The 11,089-nt window shown below is 48.7% G+C and overlaps 1 protein-coding gene across 1 annotated transcript in view; it reads left to right on the forward strand.

Annotated features, from left to right (window-relative positions):
- LOC101599994 (apolipoprotein L6) overlaps nt 1-4,913 on the forward strand; it is a 42,967-nt gene extending 38,054 nt beyond the window's left edge. Inside the window, exons 2-3 of the mRNA XM_045152263.1 lie at nt 2,799-2,895; nt 4,049-4,913. Coding sequence (XP_045008198.1) covers nt 2,799-2,895; nt 4,049-4,913 — 962 coding nt within the window. The remainder of the gene's footprint in view (nt 1-2,798; nt 2,896-4,048) is intronic.
- Nucleotides 4,914-11,089: the final 6,176 nt, after the last annotated feature.

An 11,089-nucleotide genomic window follows, 5' to 3' on the forward strand; every position in this document is an offset into this window, starting at 1 on the left:
TTTGACTGCTGTTGCAGTTAGCTTCATGTTGCTCGGACAAGTGTCCAACCAGAAGCATTCAGTGGGAGGAGAGGGTTTATTGCAGGTTTGCAGAATTCAGGGGAAGCGCTATCCGTGGGGAAGGGGTGAGCTCACTTCTGTAGAGCCAAGCAGATAGACATGACTGAACAGCCAGAAAACACAAACAGAGAGAACCCCACACTGGGTCTGAATGGACCTTAAGATCTGCTCCCTGTGACACACTCTCTCTGTCAGGCTATTGGAGACTTAAATTGCAAGTTTTATCAAAAATACCTGAGGCTATGGGGAAGTTCATTCACATTCAAACCACCACAATTCCCAAGTACCCACATAAAGCCAGATTCACAAAGGGATGCATCCATCTGGAGTTCATTTGCAGCAGTGAGAGGCCCTGGTGTACCCGTACTCTCACGCTCTCAAATAATGAATACAACTTAATAATAATGATAATAATAAGCCACCGAAGATGACTTCTGGAGCAGACTCATAGTGACGAGACAGCCTTAAATCTCAGATGAGGCTTGTGACTTTGGAACTCTCTTAAGTTGGTAAAGACTATGGGACCTTTGAAGTTGGAATGAATACAATTTCGAATGTAGATGATAAAGCCAGGCATGGAGGTGCACACTTTTAAGCCCAGCACTCGGGAGGCAGAGGTAGGAGGATTGCCATGAGTTCGAGGCCACCCTGAGACTCCATAGTGAATTCCAGGTCAGCCTGGGCTAGAGTGAGACCCTACCTCGAAAAACCAAAAATAAAAAATAAAAAATAAATAGAATGTAGATGGTTGTAAATCTACTGGGGACTAGGGGCGTAATGCAGTTGTTTGAATGGATGTCCCCCAGTTGATTTAGGAGTTACTAAAGCTTGTAATTTAGATCTCTGGCCTGGCTGGAGGAGGTGTCAGTGTGGGTGGATCCCAGGGTCCAGCCCTGAGGTGTGGCGTGGACTTGGAATTACAGTCTAAACATATGTGAAGTGCTGGAACCTTGTCTGGGGTTCCCAGGGTGGGCTTGCTTGCTTGCGCTGTTAGTGGTTGCTTGTTTTCTCTCTCAGCTTGGACCTGTGAAAGTGGGCCAGCTTCTTCTGCCATTAGGAAACGTCCCCTGAGTCCGTAAGCTTCAATAAACCCAGTCCTCCCACTAAAAAAATAATAATAGGGCTGGAGAGATGGCCTAGCGGTTAAGCGCTTGCCTGTGAAGCCTAAGGACCCCGGTTTGAGGCTCGGTTCCCCAGGTCCCACGTTAGCCAGATGCACAAGGGGGCGCACACGTCTGGAGTTCGTTTGCAGTGGCTGTTAGCCCTGGCGCACCCATTCTCTCTCTCCCTCTATCTGTCTTTCTCTCTGTGTCTGTCACTCTCAAATAAATAAATAATTAAATAATAATAATAATAATAATAATAATAATAATAATAATAGGGCTGGAGAGATGGCTTAGCAGTTAAACACTTGCCTGTGAAGCCTAAGGATCCCGGTTTGAGGCTCAACTCCCCAGGACCCACGTTAGCCAGATGCACAAGGGGGCGCATGCATCTGGAGTTCGTTTGCAGTGTATGGAGGCCCTGGCACGCCCATTCTCTCTCTCTTTCTGTTTGCCTCTTTCTCTCTCTGTCTGTTGCTCTCAAATAAATAAATAAAGAACAACAACAAAATAATAATAATAATAATAAGTCAAGTAACCAACAGTTCTGCAAGTCAGAGTATGAGGCCCTCTGAGGAGAATATTACAGGGAGCAAAGGGTAAATCTTTGTTTTTGAAGACTTAAAATGCCTTCATTAGATTAAGATAAGGAAAGAGGTGAAAGTACAGAGAGCTCCTGTCATGTGACTGGCGGGAAGGGGTAGAGAGCCCACGTAGCAGTAGGGGACCGGTCCATCTCAGCCCAGCGGGGCCAAGATAAGTGGGTGGGGGGAGGGTACCGCAGCAGGAACTTGGAACTTCAGGAGAGATGAACAGCTCAAAGACTAAAAGTGCATTGATCTGGGGGTAACAGTGAGTAGACAAGCAGATATGGTCACCTCTGCCTTTGCCTCCAAAGGTTTCAGCTGAGGCTGGGTATGGTGCTGCATGCCTTTAATCCCAGCACTTGAGAGGCTAGCTATGATTTCCAGGCCAGCCTGGGCTACATAGTGAATTCCAGGCTATCCTAGGCTAGAGTAATACCCCACCTCAAGAAAAACAAGAAAGAAAAAAATGTTTCAGCTACACATGGTAAACTGGTATCTAAGACTACTACGGGGAACATTCTAGAAATATTCATGAGATTTCAATTGTGCCCTCTTCTCAGTAGCCTGATGACATGCTGAGCTGGCTTGCTCTGTCCCTCCTGAGGCCTGCACCATCCTCTTGGCCCGCATTCCCACACTCCACCTGCAACCTGCCCCTCAGTCACTTGGCATCACCGAGGGTGTAAAGGTCTCAGGTCCAGCACCGCCTCAGCTCCCTGGAGGACATGAAGAGGGACAGCTGCATCTGCTCCTCACCCGCCTCAGGCTGAAAACTGTCCTCGTGCATAGCGGCTCACTTGGCGGTGGCACGTTCTGCTGCGTTCTGACAGAGCTGTCCTGCTGCACTGAGCTGGGTACCTCACCGTACCCGGGCAGAGTATGTATGCAACATGTCAGTTCATACGTACACACAACGGCTGGCAGGCGCTTAGCATGGTATCTGCTCGTCTATGACTTTAACCCAGTGAGATATTAAATCCCTCTGTGCTTGACTTCCACAAGCTCGGATGATGGGTACCCACCGTTTGCTTTCCTTGTTTCCAACCAGAAAACCATCTGACCCGCAAGGACGTGGATTGGGAGCGGGAGAAAATGCCAGGCAAGCAGGCGGCGACGGAACGCAAGGCTGGAGGTGACGCAAAGAGGTGACTGGTGGCTGGGGCGGGGCAGGGCTGCTTCGGCGGAGGGCTCCTGCCCGTCCCCGTGGGAGTCACTGCTCTGGCAGCGCTGGCTGGGGAGTGGGCCTTGTCTTCTCAGCAGCCTGTGTTCAAGGGAAGAAGGGTCCTTGAGGCTTACCGTAACGATTGGGGAGCAAGTCAGGCTCAGATAGGAGCACAACCCTGAGCAGGGGGTTCTGAGCATAGGAAGTGTCTCAGGCCGGGTCCTCCACTCAGTGAGTCCCGAGAAGGCAGAACATGGGTCTTCCTGGATCTGCTGCCGCTAAGGAAGCCCTTTAGGATTAATGCGTCCATGAAGTCAGGGCCACTTATGTGTCCATCAGTGTCTTTGTCCCACCAGCATCCAGCACTGTGTGGCAAACAGTGTGTGATCGCAGAATCCAAAGAACTGGGTTGTGAGCTCAGCCTGTGCTGGGCGTCACAAATGTGCCACGCAGAATGTCCTGACCGCAAATGGCCACACCTGAAATAACTGGATTAATTCAGAGACTCATAAAGCTGAGCATAATTTCCTGGCAGCCCTGCTGAAGCAAAGCATTCCAACAGGGACTGCGAAGGCATTGTTCTCCATGCCCCCCTGCTCTTACAAACCTGGGGACACACAGACATCAAGGTGGGCCAGGTGTCAGAGAATGTGGTCTGAGACTCCCTGGCAGGGCTGACTCATCCTCATCCTCATCCTCATCCTGCCTCTCCCCACTGCGGGGCCCTGGGTACCTTCTACCATGTTGACTGACTGACCCCTGCTGAGAAACTTACAACAGGACCCGAAGTCACTAGTTAATCAACACTGAGAGGGTTGTTGGAGGTATATTTGATTTCTAACCTGTGTAGGGAAGAGAGAGAGGGAGACAGTGTGTGTGTGTGTGTGTGTGTGTGTGTGTGTGCGCACATACATGTGTGTGAGCTCGTGTGTGTATAGAGGCAGAGATGTATGAAAAGTTAAGTCTATTTATGCAGCAAGTCGCAGCATTGAATTCTGGGCCAGTGATCAGCTAAACACACGGAGTGCTCTGCGTGGAGCACTGACACGCCTCTTCCTTCTTTTTCCAATGAGTGTGTGGAAGCACTGAGCTATTGCCTCGGCCCTGAATCAAACCTTTATTTCTCTCATCCATAGAGACAAAGATGGTAACCTTCAGGGTGAAGACGTGGACCTACAAGATGGAGATCTGTCAGCTGAAGAAAGAGAATTTTTAGAACAGTTCTCTAAGTGGAAAAAGGATCAAGAGGTGGTCATTAAAGAGCTCTATGCCCTTGCAGAAGACATTGACGCAAACCACAAGACAATGGTCAAGTCTAACGTGGCGGCCAGTTCTGCTGCCGTGGCCTCTGGGGTCATGAGCCTCCTGGGCTTAGCCCTGGCTCCAGCCACTCTAGGAGCAAGCATGATGCTCACGGTGGCTGGCAGTGGTTTGGGCGCAGCAGCTGGGGTCGCCAGAATTGTGACCGATGTGTGGGAAGCATACCGCAATAGAAAAGCCCGAGCTCGGGCCAGCACCCTACTGCCCACCACTGACCAAGAGCTTGAGGATACTGGGGGAAAGAAAACATCTTATGTCATCAGCACTGGCCAGATCGTCTACAATTGCGGGAGCGCCGTGGACACCATCAGGAAGCACGCCCGAGCTTTGCGGCTAGCCAGAGCCCACCCGCACTTGGCCACATCTGCCAGGCGCCTCATGACCACTGGCCAAGTGTCAACCCGAAGCACCAGGCAGGTGCAAAAGGCTTTCACGGGCACAGCCCTGGCCATGACAAAGGAGGCCCGCATGCGGGGAGGAGTGACATCACTCTTGTCCCTTGGCCATGACATAGCTGCTCTCTCTGAGGAGTGGAAACAGCTGAAGGAAGGCACGAGGGCCGAGCTTGCAGAAGAGCTGCGGGCGCATGCGCGGGAGCTGGAGGAGCTGGTGGGGGAATGCACCCAGTATTACAACAAGCTGTGGCAGAAGGTGAGGGTGACTCTCTGGAAGGATCCCTAGGGGTCTCAACGGGGTCCTGTGAGGTCCAAAATAGTGCAGATATGGTTAGGTGAGCCTGTGTGTGTGTGCAAAGTCCCTCATGACATGGCGTTGCAGTCAACTTTGCATTGCTGGCAGAAAACACCTGACCAAAAGCAGCTTGTGGGGAGAAGAAAGGGTTTATTTTGGTTCACAGACTCAAGGGGAAGCTCCACGGTGGCAGGGAAAATGATGGCCAAATGAGCAGAGGATGGACATCACACCCTGGCCAATGTCAGGTGGACAACAGCAACAGGAGAGTACTAAACACTGGCAAGGGGACACTGGCTATAACACCCGTAAGCCTGCCCCCAACAATACACTCCCTCCAGGAGGTGTTAGTTCCCAAATCTCCATCAGCTGGGAACCTAGCATTCGGAACACCTGAGTTTATGGGGACACCTGAGTCAGACCACCACACGTGGCATATGGTAGTCCTGGATGCTGAAAGACTACCAAATATCCTAGTGCCTCTTGGAGGCTTGGAGAAGAGGAGGCCTGTCTTGGACAGATCTAGTCATACTTTTTTTTTTGCATGTGCATGTGGTATATATGCGTGCATATATATGTGTTTATATGTGTGCGGGTGCACATGCATGTGCAGGTGTGCATGCATGTATAGACATGCCTGTGGAGGCCAGAGGCCTATATTGGGTGTCTCCATTGCTCTCCACCTTATTTTAAAAAACAAAACTACTAGGAGATTTTTATTTTTATTTATTCATTTAAGAGTGAGAAACAAAGAGGCAGAGAGAGAGACTGGGTGCGTCATGGCCTCCAGCCGCTGCAAATGAACTCCAGACATATGCACCACCTTGTGCATCTGGCTTACGTGGGTCCTGGGGGATTGAACCTGGGTCTTTTAGCTTTTCAGGAAAATGCCCTGACCACTAAACCATCCATCAAGCCTTCCACCTTATTTTTTAAAAGAAGTAGAAGAATTAAGCTCTTCTATTGTTTTAAGACAATTACTTAGAGGTGAGTATAAGAATTTACACTTGTAATCCCAACACTCAGACAGCAGAGCCAAAAGTCTACCCATTAGTTTGAGGATGGCTTGTATTACAAAGTGAGTTTAAGGTCAGTCTGGGCTACAAAGCAAGATTTTTGTCTCAAAAAAAAGGGAAAGAAAAATTAAAAAGTACTTAACAGAAAATATCTGTTCCTAATACCATAAGATTTCTCTCCATTTACAAATATTGAAAAGTTTTATACATTATTAGTAGATTTCTAAATGTAATAAATTATTTTTTTCAATTTTAATTTTATATAAGTTGTAACAGGCTATTCTCTTTTATCCCCTTGTCCCAGCTCCTGTTACCCTGGAGGCCCTCCTCAGTGGGGTTATGGTAAAATTCACTGTGGGGTCATGAAGGCCTCAGTCAATCCTTGCGGGGTAGCAGGGGATTGTGTCTCAGAGATTTCTACCTACTCTGTGGCTCTTACAATCTTTCCACCCCCTCTTCTGCAATATTCCCCGAGCCATGGCAGGCCTGTTGGCAGCATGATTTAGTGTTGAGTTCTCCATAGCCTCTGGATTTCTGTTTTGACAGGTTTTGATTGATGGCTGTGTTTGTCACCATCCACCTGGGGCTGGTTGTCAGGCTATCAGTAAGAGCAGTATTCATGTCACCATTTCCCCTGAAATTCCTCCTGGACCCAGGCAGATGTTTGTTCCACCTTATTTTTTGAGACATGGTCTGTCACTGAACCCAGGCTCCTGCACTTGGCTAGTCTAGTTAGCTAGCTCACTCTTCAGCCTCTGTGTCTTCCTCCCAAGTTCTGGGGCTACAGCTGCACCTCACCACACCTAGCATTCATGGGGTTCCGAAACCAGGTTCTCATGCTTGCACAGTAAGTGCTTTACTGGCCAAGCATCTTCCCAGACACAGCCTTCTCTCTCTTCCTTTACTCTCCTTAAGGCTCTCCAGCTTGGAAGAGTCTTTGTAAGTTGATGGAACACATCATGAGCCACTAGGAGAGTGTTCTGGACTAGAACAGGTCCCCATCAGGTGCCAATATAAAAGTCCTAGGCCCCAATGTGACTGTATTTGAAGGTGGGGCCTGCTAGGGGTCATTAGGGCTGAAAAGGAGCATAAAAGACAAAGAGAAAGAAGAAAGAACCTGCTTTGAAGTTGGCCAGGATGTGTTTGCTCTCTCAAAGGAATGGAAGCAATTGGAAGGGTATGGGGCCTTATAGGATCAATGCCTGTGAAAGGGGAGGGGAAAGCTTGATGGGGGTCCCATGTCCCCGCACAGAGGAAACACTGTGTGAGGACATGGGGAGAAGTCAGACATTTGCATGCAACCACCAGGAACTGAGTCCTCCTTTCTCCGAGTTAAGTAGGTACTAAGCATTATTAAAGCATTGAGACGTTTTTTCTTTTTGCATGTGTGTGTGTGTGATATGTGGGCCTATGTGTTGCATGTTTATATATGTCGACACACATGTTTATGCAGGTATGTTTCATATGTGGATGCCAGAGGTTGGACATTGGATGTCTTCCTCCCTTTCCACGCTATTCTTTGAGGCATGGTCTCCTATTGGACGTAGAGCTCACTGGCTGGCTAGACCAGCTAACCAGTGAGCCCCAAGGATTTCTTGTCTCTGCCTCTGCAGTACTGGCATTACAGATGTGTGCCACCAGGCCTGGCATCTTACATGGGTGCTGGGATTCAACCTCAAGCCCTCATGCTCACACGGCAGGCACTGTACACAGAGAGCCACCCTAAGACCCTAGTTTTGGTTTTTGAGGCAGCACCTCACTCTGTAGCCCAGACCGACCTGGAACTCTTGGAGATCCTCCTGCCTCAACTTCCTGAATCCTGGGATTACAGGTGTTAACACTACATCTGGATTTTCTTAAAAAACTTGACGCATAATTATACTGTGTTCTTTTTTCCCCCAGAAACAATTGCAAGAAAAAAGGCATATGGGATGGCTGAGAAGATGTTTCAGTGTCTAAAGACTCTTGCTTGAAAATCCTGCCAGCTGTGTACAGTTAAGTCACCCATGGAAGCTGTATGCAAAAGAGTGAACAAGAATCTGATATTGATTTGCAGTGGCAAGAAACCCTGGCAAACCATACACACGCATGCATACACACACACACACACACACACACACACATACACACACACACACACACAATAAAAGTTTTTAACAAAAGAAAGAAAATAGGGCTGGAGAGAGAGCTTAGCAGTTAAGGCACTTGCCTGAAAAGGCTAAGGACCCAGGTTCAACTCCCCAGAACCCACATAAGCCAGATGCACATGGCGGCACATGTATCTAGAGTTGATTTGCAGTAGCTGAATGTCCTGACATGCCAATTCTCTTTCTCTCTCTCTCTCTCTCAATAAATAAGTAAAAATAAAATAAAATATTTTTTAAAAAGAAAATTGCATATGAGCTTGTGGTGATTTCAGTGTGAATATATGTCCCTGATAGTTTCAGATTTTTTTACCCTTTTGTTATTTTGAGGTAGGATCTCACTCTAGCCGAGACTGACCTGGAATTCACTACGTAGTCTCAGGCTGGCCTTGAATTCACAGCAATCCTCCTACCAGGGCCTCCCAAGCGCTGGGGCCAAAGGAGTACACCACCATGCCCAGCTGCCTCAGGTATTTTTTGATTAAGGTTAAGCTGCCTGCTTAAGTCTCCCGCAGTCTGCTGGAGGGGGGCTTGTCACTGGGGGTGGCTCTGCTTCCAGCCCAAAGGTGTATGGAGAGCACCCGGAGTTCTGGCAGGACTTGCTCACTGTGTTTTGAGGTGTGCTGGCTGGTTGGTGGTTTCTCTCTGCTTGGGTCTATGAAGGGGAGCCAGCTTCTTCTGTCATTGACAGAACTTCTCCTAGATCTGCAAGCTTGAAATAAATCCCTTCCTCCCATAAACTGTATTGGGTTGGACATTCATTCCAGCAACTTGGAGCTGACTACAACAGAGCTCATCTTTAAAAAGAGCTAAGAAAATCCAGCATAAGCTTCCAAGCGCAAGAAATCGAGGGTGTGAGGGAAGGCAGGAGAAACGGAGACAAGCTGAGCCTAGGCTATACAGAAACTTGGGATGTCTTTGAGATCCACAGAAGAGGTAGAGTGCTGGATGCTTACAGCCTCGCAAAACTTCCTTTTAGTCAGTGACCTCCAGGTTCTTGTCTTATGAATTCAAAAATGAAATCCACAGCTGAAAGAGGTGGAGATGTCAAAGATTTTATTATAGAGCATAAGGAAAGAAGACTGAGCTCCCCAAAAGCAAGGAGGGAACCCTAGAAAGGGGGAAAGGTCACCTGGTGACTCTGATTGGAAATGTACTGCATGGGTACTGAGCTGATCAGTCCAGTTCCCACGCGTGGAGTTTAGATGCCCTGTAGTTTTAGTTTCTTCCGGTCTGGTTTCTCAAGGAGGAGGACTCCTTTAGAAGGAAAATCAAGATGCCATGCCATGTGTCCTGGAACCTTGTAATCTTCTTTGCATCATTCTGTCAGGTTTCTGGGGAAGGAGAACTGCTTTAGAGGAAAAGAGATAAGGAGAGTTGGAAGGATGGTTTAGCAGTTAAGGCACAAAACCAAAGGAACTAAGCTTGATTCCCCAGCACCCATGTAAGCCAGATGCATAAGGTGGCATATGTTTCTGGAGTTCTCCCTCTCCCCGCCAGGGGCTAAAGGCCCTGGTGTACCCATTCTCTCTATCTACCTTTCTCTTTCTCTTTCTTTTTTTTTTTTTTTTGGTTTTTCGAGGTAGGGTCTCACTCTGGCTCAGGCTGACCTGGAATTCACTATGTAGTCTCAGGGTGGCCTCAAACTCTCGGCGATCCTCCTACCTCTGCCTCCTGAATGCTGGGATTAAAGGCGTGCGCCACCACGCCCGGCTCTCTTTCTCTTTCTAATAAGTAAATAAAAATAAATAAATTTTTTTTTTTTTTTAAAGAGAGATAAGGAAAAATCAGCTGTATGCTCTAGGAAGGTGAGTGGCACCGCATATCCAGGGCCCGTGAGCTCTAGGCTGGTGAGATGGTTGGTGTGTTTGGGGCCTGTATGTACAGGACGCCAGCATGTTTGGGGCCTGTACACTCCAGCTTGGTGAGGGGTGTGGTGTGTTTGGGGGGGGGTCTTTGAGCTCCAGGAGGTCAAGGGGTCAGTGTTGGGCCTGTGCACTAAGGGTGGGTGAGGGGTACTGCATGTTTGGGGCCTGTGTGCCCACTCCATGCTGACCACTTCAGGGTAGATGCCCCTCACCACCCCATGCCTTGTGCCTGAACAGATTATTTGGGCCTTGGCCACCTCTGATGCTGTCAAGCCATGTCCCTGGCTATCTCCACCCACCAGTGCCCTACACCAGCTAAGTCTGTGGACCAGAGATAGTTCCCTGTGCCTCACACCCCCTTCCTGTCCCTACCCTCCCAGTTTGCTGGCATCCACCTTTTGGTGCCCCACTGGGACATCACTCCTGCTCCAGATGGGGAGCACAGGAATATGTGGCAGCCACCCGCCAGGGGGCGTCATTGAGTCCTCTACAACCTGCTCAGCTGGGTACAGTAGGGGAGCAGGGGCAAGTGCTATGGCCCCTGAGCCCCACAGGCAAGGCATGCTGTGATCATGGGCTGCAGAGATTCCATACCTCCAACCACAGCTCTTGTCATGCACCAGCCCAGAGTTGCCGGCACACTTACAACCTGTGTCACCTGCACCATCTGAGGGCATGGTGCCACCCCCTCCAACCCAGTCCAAACCCAGTGAAGATCCTACAAGGGCAAATATTTGCTTTCTCCTTAATAAAACAGACTTTTTCCCTGAGATGGGTGGACCCTAATGCACACACACAATACCCTCCCTTCCTCACCCCCAAAGAAAACATGAGACAACAAACTGAGAGCTCTCCATCAAAGTTACCTAGTCTCGAGGGCTGGAGAGATAGTTTAGCAGTTAAGGTGTTTGTTTGTTTGATCCCAGTGTGATTCTCCAGGACCCACATAAGCCAGATGCACAAGGGGGTGCACACATCTGGAGTTCATCTGCAGTGGCTAGAGGCCTTGGTACGCCCATTCTCTCCCTTTTTTCTCTCTCCCTTTTTCTCTCTCTCAAATAAATAAATAAATAATATAGTTTTTAAAAAGGTTACCTAGTCCCATAATGGAAGTCTCCATTGAAAACACAGAAAAGACA

Source organism: Jaculus jaculus, chromosome 6, assembly GCF_020740685.1.
Source record: "Jaculus jaculus isolate mJacJac1 chromosome 6, mJacJac1.mat.Y.cur, whole genome shotgun sequence".
NCBI classification, from domain to species: domain Eukaryota; kingdom Metazoa; phylum Chordata; class Mammalia; order Rodentia; family Dipodidae; genus Jaculus; species Jaculus jaculus.